The following is a 22,899-nucleotide window of genomic DNA, read 5'->3' on the forward strand; positions in this document are numbered from 1 at the left end:
GCACATTTATGCATCGGTCCAAGTTGCCATACCTCGTAGCACAACAAGAAATACCGAATTCATAGAAGTAGTTAATTTAGTGGGGGTAATATATAAAAGAAAAGTTGTATATAAGTATATGGTACAGGGAGGAAAGATAAAATGAAGCAATTTTAATCTCAAGGTTTATGGGAAGATAACGAGTGTATACACCTGTGACATTGTGATCGATTTTGAGCCATGTCACTTAGAGTCTCCAACCATTGGTTACGATAGTCACGCGGACTCCAACCAAGTAGTCTGCATCTACCAACATAGCTTAGACTAGAAGTTAGTGACTTCAAGCACTGATGCCACATTTTGGTTTGGCCGCCCCTAACTTTCTTCCAACCATCGCCAATACTAGCCAGCATAGCGCATCGTGGTAATCAGTGTTTAGGCATACGTAACACATGGCCCAACCATCTCAGTCGATGAAGATTCATGACCTCATCAACTGATTTATCATCATTCCCTAATACCCTGTGTTTAACCTCACTATTACTTACCTGGTGATCCTAGCAGATGCGAGTAATATTTCTAAGGCATCTGTGGTCAAATACTAATAACTTCTGAGTATCTTCTACTCTTAATGGCCACCGTCCATAATTTTGTTGGTTCCTTCAAAGTTTACATTTAACTACAGCATTAAAATTTCTTACTTATTTACACCTGACTAAATTATTAAAATGTGCACAAGTATAACTAGATATTTTCAAACAATTTGTAATCATACTGATAGTACACTATTAAACAGAATAATGTAATGTATTTGCTACCATGTACTATTCATGAATGTTGTTTGTATAGAGATAGATAGTCGTACTATTTGAATCTACCCCCTGAAGAAACCATCTAATGTTTGTTGACGTCATTGATCAGTTTTAAATGCTATAACATTTTTAGATTTTGTGCCGTATTCTTTTCAGATGTTTGTTTATATTTTTTTTTTAATTTGACCTTTTTTTTATTTTTACTTTTATTTGTTTGTCTGTTTGTTTGTTTATGTCTGACTTAAAAATGTTTTCAATTTTTGACAATTTTGTTTTACTTTCTCTTTATTGAAGACAATCATGCAGACGTTGTTAGCTTGATTCAAGTTTCAAATCACTAAGGGTTATCTATATAGATATACGGGTAGTATTCATGTATTCATGCATCTATCTATTGTCTACTTCTGTTTCATTCATCTTCTATAGTTGTACATTCAATTGTAACAAATATTAAACTTCTGACCAGCATTTAAGTTAATGTAGAATACTACTATCATCATTACTAATACTATTCAACTTGAAAAAATCTGTCTGTATAGAATTATCTTTTTTAAGTTGTCTAGTTCGTTATAAAGTCTGTTTCATTTCAAAGTTCATTTACTTGGAAGTAATTTCCATCATGGGATAGTATTATCTGTGGAGAATGGGTTAGTAGATGTCGTGTTCTCGTTTGGAGATACTTTAAACCTTCTAATCTCATAGTAACCAAATTAACTTCATTCCATTAAATCGTGACGTTTACAACTTAACTTGAATTACAAGCGACCTAATTAAAAAAAGATACAATAGTTTATCTTGTCAGTTGACTATTTTTAGTATTGAAGGTTTCCGTGTTAGACAGTTTCACCTATTATGGAATAATCTTTTATGGACCCAATTTGTGTACTACTTTCATTAAGGTTCATAATATAGAGAAATCACTTGTTAATTTATCGAATTACTGTTATTTTATAGATGAGATCATGAGTCAATTGAAGTTAGACCACCATGGAAAACCTATCGGTTAAGAGCTCTGGCGCGAGACTGGTAGGTCCTGGGTTGGAATCTCGCGAGGCGGGATCGTGGATGCGCACTCCTGAGGAGTACCGTAATAGGATGAAACGGCCGTCCAGTGCTTCCAGGTTTTCCATGGTGGTCTAGCTTCAATTGACTTATGATCTCATCTATAAAATTACAAAAATCTCCACGAAACCTCCTTCTGATACTGTTATTTTAGTCCACCAAAAAGTTTAGTTCTTCAATATCATCCTTATCATAAAATATTTGCTAGTAGGGATATGTGTTTCATAAAGAATTGTATGACGTTTAGCATCCACTTGTTCATAAATGTCATGCTTTAGTTCTATTAACCAAAACTAGTTTAAGTACTCAATACAAAACATTTTTACTGGTTATTGTTAAGTGTATTAAGGAAAGCAGTTGAAAACAGGTATTTGCTTAAATTGTGTTTTCCAATGTATTTTCATGTGAGTACTCAAACTGAGAGGACGAAAAGCGAATGTCCGGCGCTTTAATCGCGTTGATGGACACGGAAAGTTCACTTAGGGGAGTTGGAAAACCCTGATTCCAAACCAATGGTGCATATGGTCTCCAGTATCCTGGTTGGACAAATGGCGTATGAATCAATCGTTGGTCACTGGCTACCATGAGACTGCATCTCCTTACGATGCTCCACTGCCTTGTGGATCGCATCTTTAGGACAAAGGCTCCGGGTGTGCCCCCTAAGAAAACCACCTACTTCAGTTTGGGCACCTAAGAAGTATCAAAGCCCTCACGTAAATCAAATGAGATTTGTGTGGTGCATATGTATGTGGTGCCCCCTTTGTGCCAATATTTATGTGTTTGAATAAATAAATAAATAAATACTCAAATTTATGTGCTTTTTGTCAATTTCCAAAACTTTTAACTCGTTAGAACAAGTTGGATAGATTTGTAGTGTAAAGTTTTGTATTTCAAATTAAGAAGTTACTATCGATTAGATTTATGAATAGAAGTTAAAGTTTCAACCAACAATTGGAGCTGCTAAACCTCTTTTGAAACCTGACAGTTCAGAATTTACTTCTGAACACTACTGTATTTTCTCATTGTTTTTTGTTCACAAACCACCAACGCAAATATTTGTATATCTACTTTTGCTCCCATTTCGAATGATCTTATGTTTTCGGTCTGGAGAATATATTCAACATTAAATTAACCCTGATGTATTATTTATATTTTTGAATTATTGTTTCTTCCATTATGTTTATCAACAGATCAACAGAGCTATAGCTGTTGCTGGTATCGGTGATTTAATCACACGTGTAGGAGTTGGTTGGCTAACAGATAGACCAGCATGTGTCGGTCGTCGTGGCTTATTATTAGCTATTGTATGGATCGTAGAAGGTTTAAATGCTTTTTTATTTGCTGAACTTAGCCGATTATATGGAAATTATACTGTAAGTCTATAAACATTAATGCTTGTCTAGCTTAATGATTTCTGTCTGTTATGCTAACTAAATAAAATAACATTGAAATCTTGGATGTAGTACTCGAAAAAGATGAAAAACGATTGTGTCTACCCTGTTATCATATAGATTTTGAGTCCCACCTATCATTCTGTGATCTGTACTTTTAAAGTCTCCCTATTCCCATGCGAATCAAACTGATTATTAGGCTTGGTGTTAAAACGACTACAATTTTTTTCTTTAACCCTAACTGCTTATGGGTTTCTGACAATCCTTTTTCGACATGTGTTCGGTGTTAAGGTGGACAGTTTTACAGAGAATTGATCAAAAAACCAACTATTTAAACAGATTCGTTTTCATAATTTCACTCATATACGTACCTTGGGATTTTTACGACAATTGAGCAGTATTGTAAATAAAATTATGAACCAATAAATATACGGTATGCATATACCCCATCTACTGCTTCAGATTAACGGGTTTCACAATACTCCAATTCTTTAAAGTGTCTTACTCGGGGAGGTGTAGAAAAGAAATTATCAAGCAGGTCATTTTTATTACTCTAGCTTTCTCTGACAGCTGATTCTACCGGAGTTGTTTAACTCTTAAAATAGGTGGACTAAATGTTTTTGCAAATAAATCATCTAACATCCCAAGAATGTCACTATTTTCTACGTACTTCAAGTCAGTTGCAAATCTGTCATATAAACTTTTGATTTCAATAAAACTCATTTAAATGGCATCATATGTATCAGTAAGCATATACAGGAATTGAACAGGGATAGTAGTAGCAGGCAACCTTGACCTTTAGCTCTTATCACTGTGTGCAAATATTCTTTGTCAGTTTAAATTAATAAAACTGATTCTTCAATGGTTTTGTTATTATTTAATATATTGTAATAATCAAGAAACTGTGACCTTATTTTTTTGCATACCTCAACTTGTATGATAATTAGTTCTACTTACCATTCTTGAGGACCACAAATCATCAAGTCCTTCTATTCTATCTCATTTTAAGTATACCATAGTTTTCTTAACTTTAGTAAGATTTTAGTGTTGTTTCAATATCTGATTCAGATGTTGGTATAAGTTTCATGTGCCATGGAATTTCGATACGATGAATGAAGCAACAGACTTTGTTATGACTTTTACTTCCTCTAAATAGTCAAATCAGGTCATCTCAGCATCAGTCGAGCGGCAAAGCCACTACAACGACGCCAATCCAGCGACCTCACTAAACCATTCAATCGGTAGTAATGACGGACAAATGAGCAATGGAAAACACTAAACACCAAAAAAACCTATAGGATATCAGTTCACAGCCATAGTTAAGTAGTCAGATCTTTCGTAGAGGGCATTTCTATGCTTTTTTTAAAAACTGGTTTTGAAGCATGTCATTTAGGTTCTTCCATATAGGTTTTAGTTAACCACTACAAAACGTATAAATGCTTATGCATGGCTAGTGTTAATTAACAGTCAGTTAATCAATAACTTCACGACTCAACAACATACCTTCTCACTAATCAAGTTCTTTTTTTTCTATCAGCCTAGATTTATATATCAGTCAATTGTGTTGTATATATTCAAAATATATTATCAACTATTGACATTAGTCAATTAAGTTTTTCAACCTGATTTAATTTCCTCCCCCTAATGCCCTGGTATGGCCGAGAGTGGTAGAGTTCGCTCTCCCTCTCGAAATGCTCTCATATAGCCACGCGTATATAGCCTATGCCAGGGAAGTCCTACTCACTGCTTTCTCGTGGCGGGAGTGTTGTTTACAAAATTGAGAGGACGAAAAGTGAATGTCCGGTGCTTTAACCGGGTTGGTGGACACGGAAAGTTCACCTAGGGGATTTGGAAAACCCTGATTCCAAACCAATGGTACACATGGACTCCAGTTTCCTGAGGAAACAAATGGTGTATGAATCAATCGTTGGTCACCGTCTACCATGTGACTGTATCTCCTCACGATGCTCCACTGCCTTGTGGATTAGACCTTTAGATCAAATTCTCCGGGTGTGGCCCCTTAAGAAAACCACCTGGTCAGTATCACAGCCCTCATCACAAATCAACTGAGATTTATGCGGCGCATATGTATCTGGTGCTTCCTCTTTACTTATACATATCTTGATTGATCATTCAATTCAATAAAAGTTTTAATCAAATACTACCCTAAAACAAACCTCTTTTTATCTTTCACTTTTAAAATAACAACTATATTAATGAAGAAAACGATCGTTATAAATAAAAATAGCTTGTATGATTGTGTGTTGTTTAAGTAATTAAGTCGATTCTACTATAATTAGGATATCACTTGCCAAAATTATTTCAATAATACGGATCATTGATCGAATTGATTTGGAAAAAAAGTGATTTGTATCAATATTTTTTTTTTACAAAAAAAATAATAAAAGTTTGTACTCATTTTGTTTCAATGAATACTAAATCAATAAATGATAGTTATCAGAAGGGGGGGATCATGGAGATTTTAGCAATTTTATATATAGTTGAGATCATGAATCAATTGGAGCTAGATCACCAGTGCTTCCAGATTTTCCATGGTGGTGGTCTAGCTTCAATTGACTCATGATCTCAACTATATAAAATGTAGTTTATAAAACAGTTGAACTGTGGCTAGCAGTGGAATCTCAAAATACTTGAAAAATTACTGGAGTAATTTGGGATCACTATGTGAGGAAAGCTGAATTTTTAGGCGTATAGTATGAGGTAAATATGTCAGTCAGTCACAACGTAGAACTTCGTACGTACGTACATCAGTTCGAGTTGCCATACCACATTAGCACAGAGATGCAGTTGTCGATTCAAATCCCATAGTGGTAGAAGTAGTAGGAGTATAATCAGAAATCCAAAAGATTAGGGGTTTCAAGAAATTATTGAAGGAGTATAGTACAGTGAAATAAATTTGGAAAGAGAAAAAGATAAAGACATGAGGAATTCAGAAGATTAGAATTTGGTAGAACACAAAGAGTGGATGCATCTTCGCCATTGCAAACGATTTTGAGCCATGTCATTCAAGGTCTCTAACCATCGGTTGCTGTCATCTCGCGAATCCCAACCAGGTAGTCTACACCTACCAACATGGCCCAGTCCACTTGTCAGTGACTTCATTGATTTGTGCCACGTTTTGGTCTGGCCACCCCTAGCTTTCTTCCAACCTACTCCTACACCATGAAACATTGCACGTCGGGGCAGTCGGTGGTCGGGCATACGTAACACATGTCCCAGCCATCTCAACTGATGAAGTTTCACTACTTCATCAATCGATTTGCCATCCCTACCTAGTACTCGTTTCCTAACAACTGCATTACTTGACCGGTGGTCCCAGGATATACGAGCAATGCTTCGAAGACACCTATGATCGAACACTAGTAGCCTACGAATATCCTCTACTCTTATTGGCCATGTTTCACTGCCATAGAGTAGGACGGAGCGAACTGCTGCACAGTAAACCCGTCCTTTGGTTGCTAGACGGATATCTCGCCTACGCCATAGATGACGCAAGTTGGCGAAAGCTAGACGAGCCTTCTGTATCCGTGCTGAGATTTCGTCACATACCAGACCACAAGGGCTGATGAGACTTCCAAGATAAGTGAAGTGGTCTACACGCTCAACTACTTCACTCCCTATCATTAGTTCAGGTGTCGATGCAACCCAATCCTGAAGTAACATTTTGCACTTCGAGGGAGAGAATCGCATTCCGAACATGCCTGCATAGTTGCTTATAGTGGTCAGAAGACTCTGCATGTTGTCAGCGTCTTCACCGAGTAAAACTATGTCGTCGGCGTATTCTAAGTCGACAAGTGAGTCTCCTGGTAAAAGTTCAACTCCTGGAGGTTTAGCTGATGAAAGTGCTATCTCTAAAAGTAAGTCAATGACAAAGTTAAACAAGAATGGGGAGAGTGGACAGCCCTGACGAACGCCACTTGTGGTAATCAGTTCTGATGACAGTTCGCCATAGGCTCTAACTCGACCAGTTGTGCTCGAGTAGAGAGCCTTTATGAGGTTAATGTACTTCTTTGGTACTCCTTTCAGTGACAAACATTGCCATAGAACCTCACGATCAACAGAGTCAAATGCCGCCTTAAGGTCAAGAAATACTACTATTGTGGGACGTCTGAATTTGTGTCTATGTTCTAGGACCTGACGTAGGGTGAATATCTGGTCTATGCAACCACGTCCAGGTCGAAAACCAGCTTGGTTTTCTCTAGTCTGCTCTTCACGAGCTTTGGTTAGGCGACCTAGTATTATTGAAGCTAATATTTTAGACACTATATTAGTCAAACTGATCCCTCTGTGATTATCACAAGAGGACTTTTGTCCTTTCTTATAAACTGGCACAATCAGTGATTGGGACCAGTCAGATGGAATTACGTCCAGTTCCCAGATTCTACCTAAGACCTCAGTCAATCTCACTGCTAGTACTGGACCACCATCCTTAAAAATCTCAGGGGTCAACCTGTCAGGGCCTGCTGCTCTCCCTCGCTTCAGATTTCCTATAGCTTTTTCAACCTCACAGAGGGTTGGAGGACTTACATCAATTTGCCATTCAGGACGACTGGGGATCGTGGGTAATTGAAGTGTGGCTGAAGGCCAGTTGAACTGATCCCTAAAGTGTTCTGCCCATCGATCCAACCTCCTGGATTGAGAATGAATTATATGCCCATCTTTATCTGAGATGGTTTCACTGATATTCGGGTTCCTAATACCGATTTCTTTAACGAGTCTGAATAGCTGCCTACTGTTACCTATTGCCGCTGCCTTTTCCATCTCTCTTGCTTTCGCTACCCACCACTGTTCACGATCATTACGTAGACTTCTTATAAGCCTGCGCTTAAGTTGACTCCGCTCTTCGTTATGCTCAGAGCCAGGTGGGATGAGTTTACGAGCATCTATCAGTGCGGTAGATGCTGCCGAGATCCATTGTTTCTCCCTAACGTTATGGTTTACCTTATTAGCGGATATCACTGCTGATTCCACAGCTTTTCGGATGTCATTCCACGCTGCCTCGGGGTGGACACAACTTACATGGCTGCCTAACTGTTTTTCTAGTTGTTCCTGAAATATATTCTTAGCTTGCCTACCATTAAGTAGAACCCTTAGAGGCTTCCCTGCAGTGTCTTTCCTACGTCCAGTAAGACGCAGACAAATACGTGCTCGCACTAGAGCATGATCTGAATCTAAGCATGTGCCCCAGAATGAGCGACAGTCTTCTATCGAGCCCCTCCATCGGTGGCTGATAGCGATGTGATCTAATTGGGTCCAACGTTGGGACGAATTCGGGGGTCGCCAGGTCAAAAGATGTTTTTCCTTATGCTTAAAGTTAGTATTTGCAAGAAATAGGCGGTTATCTGAGCATAGCTGCAACAGACGGTCGCCATTATCTGTTCTTTTCGCCATGACACCATAAGATCCACCCAGGTGTCCTTCCCTTTCACTTAGTTTACCTACTTGAGCATTAAAGTCACCTGCTACTATTACTACATCAGAACGCCTAGCTTCTCGGAGAAGGTCAGAAAGTTTCCTGTAGAACTCATCTTTTATATCGTCTGAGCTGCAGTCAGTGGGAGAGTAGGCAGAGACGACGAAGAGGCAACGACGAATTTCCCTATCTTTCCGAGTCCTTACTGATCCGTTTAGTCGAACAGCGCATAGACGACTGTCTACTGGGATCCAGTCTAAAAGAGCTAGTTCTGCCCTAGGACTTAATGCTATACCTACTCCAGCGAGGCCACGGGAAGCAGCGTCAGGGCTTCCAGATACACGGAGCGTGTATCGAGATGAAACTTTATTTTGATTAGGTGCGGTCAAATGAATGACACTACTCGGATCTTGTATGCGCGTTTCGGAGACGCAGCACACATCGATGGTGTAAGATTCTAGAGTTCTAGCTAAGGAAGCCTGTTGTCCTATTTGGCACAATGTTCGGACATTAAAAGTTCCTATATGTAGTTTAGAGCGTGGTTTCAGGAGACCAGGAATAACGTTCTGTGTTCTCGAATCGTTTGCCCTAGCGGTGCGACGCGATAAAAGGACGTGGGAAGGGTTAGTCGAGGAGATAACAGAGTTATTAGGTGTAGGAGGGATTTGAAAGCGACCAACTTGGTCTTGTGTGCAGTTAAGGGTATGAGGGCTAGTATCACTTCCCGGCTGCCCACACCGTGGAAGGGTATTTCTTGAGGGACCTGAAAAAGAAGTTGGATTAGTGTTGGTCTTAACGACCTGGGAGCGTGACCGCAGTGCCCAAGGGACATCTGCTTGAGGCCGGTCACGCACGGCCTTTTTGTGGGGGATTTTTGACGTGTTAGCTCCGTTCTTCAAAAGTCCTTACCGCCGGAGACGGAAATCCGTGGGATAAGGCGAGGTGTGCATTTTTAGGGTCGACCTTTTCTAACCCCACCCCTCCTTGTGGGAAGGCAGCATCGCTGTCATGCTGGTTGTCTGAAGGAAACACCTTACTGCTTTCACACCTCTGTACAGTCAGCAGTACGACTTCGCCTTCGGACCTTGGGATTGCTGCTTTTAGTCTCACCGCTCTTCAACCGACCTGTCTGGCATGGTAGGACCTTGAGGAACGATTGTTCCAGCCAGCATAGCACGATTGGATCATCACGATAGGCAAGCCCGACCACCACGTCAAGGTAGCAGCAACGGTCGGGATGAGGTAAATATGGAAACTCTGTTGATGAATTAGGGTGGTTTGTCATATTGAAATTATCTGCACGTGATGCTGATATACTAATAAAGACTGAAAAGAACTTAGTCCTAAGTATTATCAATTAAATTCATTTAAATCCCTACGAATAGTGAAATACCATCGCTAAGCAAGAGAAAGGTTCAGAATAAATATCAATCTATTGTCAAACTAACTTATTGGGTCAAGAACAGCGTTTCTACAACTGCTAAACATTGAGAAATCAAAATAGCCGTCAGCCAATGCTGATGTCAGAATCTTCAATGTATACGTCAAAACAGTTCTATTGTACAGAGCTGAAACTTGTAGAACTAACGCAACCATCATCATAAAAAATTACAAGTATTTATAGGCAATCGTCTACGCAAGATACTCCATGTCCGTTGATCGGAAGCCATCAGCGACAGACTACTGTTGTAGAGAACAAACCAGGTTCCATCTAAAGAGGAAATTAAGAAAGACATTGGAGATAGATGGGGCAAACATTTTGGAAATCATCAAACTGCACCACGAGGCAAGGCCTAACTTGGAATGCTGAAACGAAAAGGAAAAATGGAAGATCAAAGAACACATTGCGTCGGGAATTGGAAGCAGATATTAAAAGAATCAATAGCCATTGGGAAGAACTGGAATTAATTCTGCAATTTAGAGTTGGTTGGGGAATCCTGTAAGATGGTCTGTGCTCCTCTTCGAGGAGTAACAGGCGTAATTAAGTAAGTAAGTAATTTACTGGGTTAGTTCACTGAAGTGAGATCATAAAAACAACTGAAAAAGTTTATTTCAACACTCATATCTCCCAATGTTATTGATCAATTATAAACTTTCCATAAGCAATAAATCACTTGTTCTTAATTTAAATCGTTGTTGTGTTACATACTTGTTTGTAGTACCAATTACGTTACATTTAAGTTTGTTTTAAACATAATGAAACTACTACAATTGTCTGATTCACTTCACAATTTTAGATCCGTAGGAACATTCCGGTAACATTGTATGATTGGTTTTTTAAGTCTTAGACTAGTCGATAGAAACAGAGAAATAAACTAGTATTTCATCATTTAACACTATAGATTGACAAACTAAAATATTCGCCCAACATGTTTACACTTACAAATCGGCTATCGTAACCAATCGTTGGAGACTCTGTGTGATATGGCTCAAAATCGATTACAATGGCTCTGGTGTGGTGTATACACTCTTTGTCTTCCCTTAAACCTTGAGATTGAAATTGCGTTATATCTGTTTTTTTTTTCTGTACTATATCCTTATATACAACCTTTCTTTTATATACTACCACCACTAAATTAACTATTTCTATGAATTCGGTGTTCATCTTGTTGTGCTAATGAAGTATGACAACTTGGACCGATGCATATATGTGACTGGTCCTACGTTGTAACTGATTGACTGAACTCTCTAAATAACAATTCTAATCTGCATCAAAAACTTTTGAAACATGTTCTCCAATCGTAGTCAGTAAGTAAGTAAGCTCAATACTGGACTGAATTGATGATATTGATATTTTGACATTTTCTTGCAAATTACATATTCACTTACATACTCTTATTGTTAACATAGAATACAATCAATTATGATACCCTATGTAAAATTGATTGGAATTGGTTAAGTGATGAATTCATGGTTGTATATGCACACATCTATCTGTCCAAATATAATAATAGTGATAATAATCATAATATGGCAATGTAATGTACTAATTCATGTTTTGTTTATAATGTATCTTTTCATTTTCTCTAGACTATAACTGATGTTAATGGTGATATTGTTGACAGTAATGATAAAACAGTACTGATAGCATTTTACTTTATATGCTCTGCTATTCATGGTATATGTAGTGGAACTGCAATGACTCAAATGGTTGTAGTTTTATGCGATTGGGTTGGCTCATCACAATTAGCACAATCTTTAGCAATAACTATGGTTATTTTAGGATTTGCTATATCACCGGGACAATTTTTGATGGGTAAGTGTGACCTTTTTTTTCTTAGAACACATTACGGAATCTATTGATTCAAAAGCCCAAAAAATTGATTGTCATGTAACTTAATAAATATCTTTTAGTGGTCTGGTTAGATTTGTTACAACTTATTGTCTATTTCGACTGAATATATTGACTTCTATATCTTGTCTAATAGAGTCGTGTTTTGATTGAAACATATCAATTCCATGGATAATAGAAGTTTTAAAATCTATTAGCCAAGCATAGTGATAGTAGTTTAACTCAACAATATAAATCCCACATTTCATTATATAGTAAGAAATTGCCTGTTAACTTTGAATCAGACTTAACAATCTTTCCCATCTACCATCAGAATGTGTTCAGTTAACATGGAAGCATTCATTGAATGATACTGAGTCGATGTTTGTTATCTTACTACTTAACTGACCAAACGGCCGTTTTACTATGAAGCGAATTATTTTAATTGAATATGTATAACGTGAGTTGATTATGAAGCCAGTTGATATAAAAGTGAGTAATGTTGTTGCATTCAAACGATATCTTTAATTAAGCTACACATATAAAATTGTTGGTTAATGCCATCATATGTTCTCTCGAATACGTTTCGTATCCATGCAATAGTTATAAGTTATTATAAAACCGATCACGGGACTGACATAAATAAAAAAGGATATAATATGTTTCTGAGTTCATTGTTATAACAGCGAAAAATGACTGGTGGTTATTGAATATGTGGTATACAACTCAGCTCATAAGCGATCTTTATATTCATGCATTGGATTCGGTCTTTTACATGATAAACAAAAATTAAGCATATTAGTCAAATCTCAACTAATTGGCAAGTGAATTCCCTACAAAGCTGTTTACTTTTAGTTGTTTATGACGTTTAACCATGTGCGTGTCTCTGTTAACAATTTGTAGATAAACTTATTATTTTATTCTATGAAAAACCGGCATTTCTGTCTAGTTCTCTTGTCTTTGACATCAGCTCATTGATCGAGGGGTTGAGTCAGTTATCTAGGCAAGCAAATGTTTGACGAGACCTCGAACGATAATTTATGGTTATGGTAGTAGGAAAGAATTTACTGTGGATTGTATAGAGCACAGTGTAAACGACCAACACCACGAAGTTCAGCGAAGAGATCTCTTTTCAACGAATTTATTATCAAGCTGTACAGTCGTATGTATATGAAATTTTGTTTTGTTAACGTACTAGTTCCGTGAGTAAGTGTGAACACGAATAACCAAGATGATGTAATAGAAATATTATAATACTAGATTATGTAATAAGAATAATAACAATAGACTTAATAAGTTAGTAACAAACTATAACATGAATGTTGTTAGGTGATTAAAGTGTTTTTGTTACAATAATTAAAGGTCATAGAGTGGTGTAAAAAATAAATAGTGAACACTTAGGAATGAAATAATGAGAATATGAGACATAGTTAAAGGGGGGATGTAGTAATAATAATAATAGTAATTAAGGCCAAAGTCACGATAACCATAGGACTTACTTCTTTTGTACACATAGTTCCAGCTTGAGCTCATGGACGGTAAGAGCTTTGGCTATTTTCAGGAGTTAGATACGAAGACATCTAGGTAGATTCTAACGAATCGTATACACAACCTTAAAATCAAACAGTGGATCAATAGAATAATTACAGTTAATAAGATGTTCAAGTATAGAACTGCTTTCCTCTCACCCTTGTGGAACAACACTGGTACGTGTTCCCGTATCTGAGTTGAAAGCGAGCTCTGGTTACGGTCAATGTACCTTGCTCCACAAGAGCAGCTGATGCATATGGAGACGACCAGACGGGGAAGCTTATCTTTTATAGATACAGAAAATAAGTTCCTACTAGTGAACGTTATTCGCAGTTTTGCTGCATTCAATGTCCTTTTAATCGCTGTCGTTAAATTTGTAAGGTTATAACAAATTAGCGACGACCTTGATCAAGTCATAACATATAGTATGCCCTGGTACGGCCGAGAGTGGAGAGAGTCCGCTCTCCCTCTCCAAATGCTCTCACATGGCAACGCGAATATATAGCCTCGGCCAGAGAAGTCCTACTCACTGCCTTCTCGTGGCGGGGGTGTTGCTTACGAAAGTGAGAGGACGAAAAGCGAATGTCCGGCGCTTTAACCGCGTTGGTGGACGTGGAGGGTCCACCTAGGGGAGTTGGAAAACCCTGATTCCAAACCAATGGTGTACATGGGCTCCAGTATCCTGATGGAACGAATGGCGAATGAACCTATTGTTGGTCAACGGCTACCATGGGACTGCATCTCCTCACAATGCTCCACTGCCTTGTGGATTAGACCTCTAGGTCAAACGCTCGGGGTGTGGCCCCCTAAGAAAACCACCTGCTTCGGTCTTGTTACCTGGGCAGTATGACGGCCCTCACACAAATCGAATGAGATTTGTATGGCGCATATATATCCGGTGCTACTTTGTACCAATATTTATGTGTTTAAATAAATAAATAAAACTATTGTACAGCTTTATATTAAATTCCTTGAAAAGAGATCCCTACGCTGAACTTCGTGTTTTTCATTTTTAATGTTTAAATAAGAATTGTCTGTCAATTTCTGGCTTTCACTAACATAATACGATTTCATATGGATGTTTAAATGATAACCTGATAATAATCTGATGTTTCTCGAAGGTGACATCAGCACAACCTGTAGAAAGTATTGATACTAATCCTCTCTCTAAACCTAATGATATATAAATAAAGGATTGTTTTCTTTCTGTTGGTAATCTTGTTTAATCAAGTGAGCTATAACTACACAGTCATTCATTTGGCAAGAAAATTAAATCTTCAACGGTAAACAGGTAATTGCATAAAATAGTGAACTTTTGCAAGTAAAGATGGATAGTGGCTAGCAGTGGAATCCAGTTTGACGCGCGTTTCGTCCTATTTGGGACTCGTCAGCTGGGTGTACCTACATCTCAGAGTTGATGTTCACTCTGGGACTCGAACCCAGTACCTTTCGCTTCAAACGCCATCGCGTTATCCACTCGGCCACTGAGTCCTGATGGGAAGATTCTAACAAACAATACTAAATGAAGTGAACTGTTGCGTCAGTTACGGCTTGAATATGTCCAAAACCTGTCTTTTGTAAAATGAAAAGATTGTTTAGGAAAAATTTAGAATGATTCACCTTCAGGTATTGAGTTACAGTCAATATAGTAAAATAAATTATGTAAATATTAATCCGTAACTGGTAGTAATATTAATAGCAGTTATAAAATCGTACAATAAGTGAAATGCTGTCCGAATGATTATGACATGGTATCCAAGTGAATTGAGAAAGATGAATTCGCAAATTAAGAATGAGGGGGTGGGGTAGAGATAAACCTGAAAAGTGAACCGAAGGAGCCATGTTTATAGTATATGGTTTTCCGTACACTATTACTTACTTACGCCTGTTACTCCCGATGGAACATAGGCCGCCGACCAGCATTTTCCAACCCACTCTGTCCTAGGACTTCTTTTCTAGTTCTATCCAGTTTTTGTTCATTCTTCTCATGTCGGTCTCTATTTCTCGGCGTAATGTGTTCTTTGATCTTCCTCTTCTCCTTCGGCCTTGAGAATTCCATGTGAGCGCTTGTCTTGTGACGCGATTGGGTGTTTTCCTCAATGTGTTTCCTATCCACCTCCAGCGGTTCTTCCTGATTTCTTCCTTTGCTGGAATCTGGTTTGTTGTCTCCCACAGTAACTATAGGTAATAATAAACTGTTCATTTAAAGATAATAAGTAAGAATACAATAGTGCCTAGATATTGGTTGAAAATTATAATTTCTAACACTTTAAACAAACTCAAAATGTGTACACCAAACACCCTTAAGTATTTGTTTAATTCGGCATATCGATTGTTGTATCCAGATAGATTGACAATTTTTTTTTAAAATTTTTAAACATTCATTAATGAATCTTTTCTTATAGGTTTTGTCGCTGATTATACAGGTACATTCGTTTGGTCGCTTAGAATATGTGGTGTTATTCTTTTATGCGCTGGTTTCACTCTTTTCTTAGAATTTCCTGTTCGTCGATTATATCAATCTTCAACTAATCATCATGATAGTAATAATAATAACAACAATAAAGGAAAACCAATTGATCAATGTATTCCAGTAAAAGATATTGAAGCACAAGATATCATGAGTGATGGTGTTTTAAATGGTTTAACTAATGGTAAATGTCATTCATTGGTTCATTCATCAATTCCTATAGATAATAATTTAATTCCACTTATCGATACAAATGCACAAATGACTGATTAATAGTATACAACTAGAGTATAGGTGTTTTTATTTAGAATATTAATGTTAATACAACACTAATCATACTCATTTATTTGTTGTCATGCCTTCATAATATTATGTAATTGATAAACTACTATTCTTTTTCTTCGTTATTTTTACATCTCCAAATTATGGATCTAATTTATTTCTTCTTGATCAGTTTACAAGTTCAACTCCCCCTTCTTTTTTTTGGGGGGGGGGGCGGGGAAGGAATGATTCTACCAAACAATACAATTATCGATTCTGTTCTCGTCGCATACACACACACACATACGCTCACGCACATGACTTATTTGTGCCTATCAACTATTGGTTGTTTATTTTTAATAATCACTAACCAGTTCGAGTTATATAGTCAATTATTTTTTCCACTTTTTTTTAAATTAAAAAAAAACCTTCCCATTTCATAGTTTTTTTGTAGAATTATTGTTTAAATCTGTTTATTATTCTGATTTCATTCAGAGAAAAAGGTTGGTGTAAGCATATCCATACTACCCCTATGTATACCTAAAAGGATCTCTTTTGTTATGTTGCTTACAGTAATCTTAAAGAACTAATTGATGCTAGGCATATTATAATATTATTCTTTTTTAACATCACTAATCATGCATAACGACTTCTATTAGTGAGTATGTTTCTATGTACAAATGGAATATGTTTTCAACTGTATCCTGTCTCTCTCTCGCACACACACACACACCTACAAGTGGATGTCAATACATAATCAGTTTTGTTGATTTAGGTAGACATCATCAATAATTAGTAGAATGAATGTGATTGTCACATTGTATCATTACTATTGTTGATGGTGTTGTTCCCTTTTTTATTCCCGGTACATTCATTTAACGATTGTAAATTCGTATTCATTATTCTGTTTTATTATTAGTGACAGTATGTTTTGTAATACTATTGATAATAATAATAATGTTACTGTATGTATCATGTTAAGTAAAAGTATGATTTCACCAGTTTGATTCGAGTCTCAAACTAGGACGAAACGGCCGTCCAGGTTTTCCATAGTAGTCTAGCTTTATTCGACTCATGAATTCAATTATTAAATTGCTACAAACTCCATAAAACCCCCTTTTTGATATATTTAAGTAAATAACTTGTTGTAATTACCTTGTGTTTGGTGCGTGCTAACGAGTCGGATGCCACAGTTGACTTCCAACTCCTCCGAGCCACTAGCAACGAAAAGTCTGATATGAGTGAAATGATCTGAAGCTGATGACACTCGAACTAGTGATATAATATGGAAAGGAGTGTCGGTCGATGGGCCGTGTTTTTTGAGCAATATTTCAGGTGATGTGTTACCCCACCGATATAAATATAAATGTCCTGTAATCCGTGGGTGCACGAAACTCCAACTCCTAAAGTACTACACATAACCAGGCCCAAAGAACTATCCTCGAATTTTGGGGGAGATGGTAGCCAGCTTCTGTTTTGCGAACTCAGGGAAAGTATCCCAGCTTCTTGGAAAGAATCAATCGTCCCTGTCTTTAAAATGGACAATGTAGTCTACGCAACAACTGTAGAGACATAAATCGACTTTTGATCACGTCCACACTATTGGCTTTCCTCACACTTCACACATAGTACAGAACCCATAAAAGACTGACTTGGAAGAAACAGACTGGTTTTCGTTCAGGTCATGAATGCTTTGATCAAAACTTCACCCTCAACCAAATGTTAGAATACCTATACGCTGATTACAGACGATCAGTCGTGTTCCTTGATAGTAGGACTATCTTCAATTCCTTGAACAGTATTTGAACCGTATATTGCTAAAGGGTTTACTTGAGAGCATGAGCTCGATGTACACGAAAACAAGATCAGAGTCCACAAAACTTCGTCGAAGCTTGAATAAAATAACCTGTATATGATTGAACTATTTCAAGCCGAACATGGAGACAAAAAATGGATCTTATCCTAGTATTATACGCTTCAGTACAAGTAAGGCGGTTACACACTGGTTCCAACAGACAATGATTAGTTGGTTCGATATGTAATATATTAGATGCTAACCCAACAGTCCTGGGTCCAGTCCCTGATGGTGTTGTGAATGAGAATCGCTCTTCAACGAAATTTATGATTTTCTCGATTTCACTGTTTGATATTGTTATTAAATGTCAAATCATTCATTCAGAGTTTTCTTATTGATTATTATGTCCAGTGATGTAGCCTAACGTTCACATTTCAGAATTGTTCTATAGAAGTAAGTCAGATAACTCGTCAGTGATTCATATCCAGTATTGTATTATTGTACATAATTAATGATTATTCAATGTAAAAATAAAATGATTTTCCATATTTGATTACTTCACTTCTCATTACATGAAATTATTAGAACTATGAATATAAATGAATAATATTGTCCTATTGTGGGACTCCTCAACAGTGCGCATCCATGATCCCGCCTCGCGAGGCTCGAACCCAGGACCTATCAGTCTCGCGCGCGAGTGCTTAACCACTAGACCACTGAGCCAGCCGCTATCCAATAGTGTTAATATCTAACTTCAACCAATCCACGAAGTTGAGCGACCATTCACCAATTGTCTTCAGTGAGTTGATATCTTCCAACAGACTTGGTTGAACTCCATCGGTTACTGCTTCTCACTAGAACTCCAGGAAATACCTCATGGAGCCAGTCACTAGTGAGCATATGATCATTATCAGAAGGGGGTTTTGTGAAGACATTAGTGAATGGTTGCTCAACTTCGTGGATTGGTTGAAGTTAGACATTATCACCGTCGAATGCCGGCCCAGTGGTCTAGTGGTTAAGCGCTCGTGCGTGAGACTGATAGGTCCTGTGTTCGAATCTCGCGAGGAGGGATTGTGGATATTCACTGCTGAGGAGTCCCACAATTGGACGAAACGGTCGTCTAGTGACTCCAGGTTTTTCATGATGGTCTAGCTTCAATTGACTTATGATTTCAACTACATAAAATTACTAAAATCTCCACATAACATCCTTCGAATAATATTGTTTTCAATTAAGGTTTTATTGAATAATTATTAGGTTTTAATCTTTAGTTTATTCGATGTTTCGTTAACCAAATTTGACCTTGGCATAACTATCTGATGTCGAATTTAGATTTTCAGTTTGACCTTTTTATTCATTCAAAATAATCAGACATAGTTTACTTATTCGGATTATTGCGAAAGTTTAATTTTGTTTTTTATATTTTAGAAAAACATCGAAGTATTAAAATGGAAATGTTATGGGAATTATTTAATTTGTACGTTCTTAATTCTGCTAGTAGTCAGTCGTCGTGGGCTACAACGTAGGACCAGGCACATCTATTCATCGGTCCAAGTTGCCACACCTCTTTAGCACGGCTAGATTAACACCGAATTCATAGAAATACTTACTTCAATGGTAGTAATATATAAATGAAAGATCGCATATAGGGATATAATACAAGGGGAAAGAATTGGTTCGTAGGAAGAACGGTATAAAGTAATTTTAATCTTATGGTTTAAGGGAAGACAAAGAGTGTATACACCTACGCCATTATGATCGATTCTGAGCCATGTCACCTAGAGTCTCCAACCATTGGTTACGATAGTCATGCGGATCCCAACCAAATAGTATGCATCTACCCAAATGGCTTAGACTAGAAGTTAATGACTTTAAAGAATACTGCTAGTAGACTACAACTAGATAACCTCTGTAACATATTGGGTACTGGACAGTTAGAAATCCCTAAAAGTAAATGGTTTAATCGAAAATAACTAAACATAAAGTGATTAAGCAAAGATGGATAGTGGCTAGCAGTGGAATCCAGGACGCGCGTTTCGTCTTATTAGGGACTCGTCAGCCGGATGTACCTACATCTCAGAGTTGATGTTCACTCTGAGACTCGAACCTAGAACCTTTCGCTTCAAACGACATCGCGTTATCCACTTAGCTACTGAGTCCTGATAGCCGCTTGCTTGTGCAATAGGGTGAAATTGAAATTTACTTAGTATTGTTTGTTTGGATCTTCCCATTGATGTGTTTAGGACTCGGTGGCCGAGTGGATAACGCGATGTCGTTTAAAGCGAAAGGTTTTGGATTCGAGTCCCAGAGTGAACATCAACTCTGAGATGTAGGTACATCTGGCTGACGAGTCCCTAATAAGACGAAACGCGCGTCAAACTGGATTCCACTGCTAGCCACTATTCATCTTTGCTAACCATGCTTGTGAATTAAGGCTATATTGAGGCAATACGCACATTATGCACATATGCTAATTAGAGACTGACCAGTTACAGTTCTAAACATCAATGGGAAGATCCAAACAAACAATACTAAGTAAATTTATAAAGTGATTTTTTATACGTCCATATTTTTTTCACATTTAGCTTGATACAATTAGTTTTACTACTTAATTCAGATTATCAAGTCAGCATTTGTAGTGCTGTACAGAAGCCTTCAAGGGCGTATACTAAGGTTTATTGAAGCCTTGGCTATACGGAAATTGAAACCTCCTTTATGTGTTCAAAAGCAATTTGTTCTTACCCTTAACATACGCCAGTAATACTGATTTATTATCCAGAGTGGTTATTACATTGTTTCTGTGTACTTTATTTATTTTCTTTCTTTGTTATGGTTTACCTTTAACCTGTGTAGTTATCTACTTACTTACTTGCTTACGCCTGTTACTCCCAATGTAACGTAGGCCTGTGTAGTTGACCTTTTAATTTTCATAGAAAAATGTCTTAACATGTAAGTATATGTGTGATCAGATTGTTCAAAATGTATTACACAAATATATTACATAATTCTGATCAACTTCGTCTTCTCATTGTATTATCGAAAATTTCCGTTTTCTTCTTGTAATACAAAACCGGAACCAAATCTTTTTTGCAATTATTTAACTTGTGTTCATGTAAAGTATCGATAAAAATGGATATTAAGGTAGTTGAAAGCATGAGTCAATTGAAGCTAGACCACCAAGGAAAATCTGATTTTCGGTAGACGAGTGTTGTGAGGGGCGGTGTCTGAAATGTTACACTAATACATAGTATGATACAGGTTAACACTTCCTCAACCCCCCAACTCACTACTTGAACGAGAAAGTGCATTGGACTAGCGAATGGAATGGAAAAATACTCATATATACATATCTCGAGAGCCAATCAGAAGTGGCATAAGGCCATTAGGAAATTCATTCATTTTAACCCCAATGCACTTGACCTTTAGTCCACTTCTGGTTTTTATCGATTGATCTTTTACCACTTCTGATTGGTTCTCCATACCAACTAGTTGTCATTGTTTTCTTTAAAACCTTTGGTTATATATGATGATCACTAAGTGTTTTCATTGCTTTGTCACCTTCATTTTATTACTTTTCCTTTACCCCCACCATGTTGTTATGCAATCTTTGTGTAGTACATGCAATTTCCGGATACTTTATGATATAATTTACTTTTTCCATAGTTGAAATCATGAATCAATTGAAGCTAGACCACCAAAAAACCCCTTCTGATCTATAATCATACGCTCACTAGTGACTGACTTCAAGAGATATTTCCTGGAGTTCTAGTGGGAAGCAGTGACCAGTAGAGTTCAACTAAGTCTGTTGTAGAGATATCAACTCACTGAAGACAATTAGTGAACAGTTGCTCAAACATCGTGGATTGGTTGAAGTTAGACATTAACACCATCGGATGCCAGCCGGCTCAGTAGTCTATCGGTTAAGTGCTCTGGCTCGAGATTGGTAGGTCCTGTGTTCGAATCCCGCAAGGTGGGATCGTGGTTGTGCACTGCTGAGGAGTCCCACAATAGGACAAAACGGCCGTTCAGTGTTTCCAGGTTTTCCTTGGTGGTCTAGCTTCAATCGACTAATGATTTCAACTATGAAAATACTGAAATCTCCACAAAACCCCTTCCGATCTATAATTTACTTTGTATTTTTCAACAGACTACTAAGTTACTATAAATATGATTGTATAATTGGAAAAAAAAACTTTTCCGCTTAATTGTTTTTTTTTGTTTTTTACCATAAAGTGTTTACCAAAGTGTAGGTGATTAAATAAACATTGTTCATGATTTGATTGTTTTTTTTTTTTCGATATTAAGCTTAGTTCGATTTCTTATTGTTTTCACCATTAGATTTGTATATCTTATCATTCAAATGTTGTATGTTAATCTGTTTATGTATGGTATGTGTTCGATGTTATGTGGATGATTGACTTATCAGTAATTCATTTTGTAATACACTGTAATCTGAAGAGCTTGACTGAAATGATTCCAGCCAATTCAGAGAATATAACTAGTTCTAACTTCGAAATTAGGAGTGTTTTCAAATGGTTAACGAATTAGAGTATATTATCGGACTAAATAGGACAGCCCGTTGGCCAGGCACTATCAGCGACAAGCTACTGTGGGAGAGAACAAACCAGATTCCAATGGAGAAAGAAATCAGGAAGAGGTGCTGGAAGTGGATAGGACACACATTGAGGAAAGCATCCAACTGCGTCACATGGCAAATTCTCACATGGAATCCTGAAGGCCAAAGGAGAAGAGGAAAACCAAAGAACACATTAGGCCGAGAAACAGAGACAGACATGAGAAGAATGAACAAGAATTGGATAGAAATAGAGAGAAAGGCTCAGGACAGAGTGGGTTGGAAAATGTTGGTCGGTGGCCTATGCTCCATTGCGAGTAA

At 37.4% G+C, this 22,899-nt stretch overlaps 1 protein-coding gene and 1 non-coding gene across 2 annotated transcripts in view; one reads left to right on the plus strand and one right to left on the minus strand.

The window, feature by feature from the left end:
• Positions 1-17,576, plus strand: part of Smp_150340 (monocarboxylate transporter, putative) — a 32,950-nt gene extending 15,374 nt beyond the window's left edge. Inside the window, exons 6-8 of the mRNA XM_018789664.1 lie at positions 3,044-3,226; positions 11,709-11,934; positions 15,885-17,576. Coding sequence (XP_018646446.1) covers positions 3,044-3,226; positions 11,709-11,934; positions 15,885-16,222 — 747 coding nt within the window. The 3' untranslated portion in view covers positions 16,223-17,576. The remainder of the gene's footprint in view (positions 1-3,043; positions 3,227-11,708; positions 11,935-15,884) is intronic.
• Positions 14,901-14,967, minus strand: Smp_tRNA_01362_Gln_TTG.1.1. The gene has a single exon. It is a non-coding gene (tRNA).
• Positions 17,577-22,899: the final 5,323 nt, after the last annotated feature.

The sequence above is a fragment of the Schistosoma mansoni genome, assembly GCF_000237925.1.
Source record: "Schistosoma mansoni, WGS project CABG00000000 data, supercontig 0134, strain Puerto Rico, whole genome shotgun sequence".
In the NCBI taxonomy this organism is placed as follows: Eukaryota; Metazoa; Platyhelminthes; class Trematoda; order Strigeidida; family Schistosomatidae; genus Schistosoma; species Schistosoma mansoni.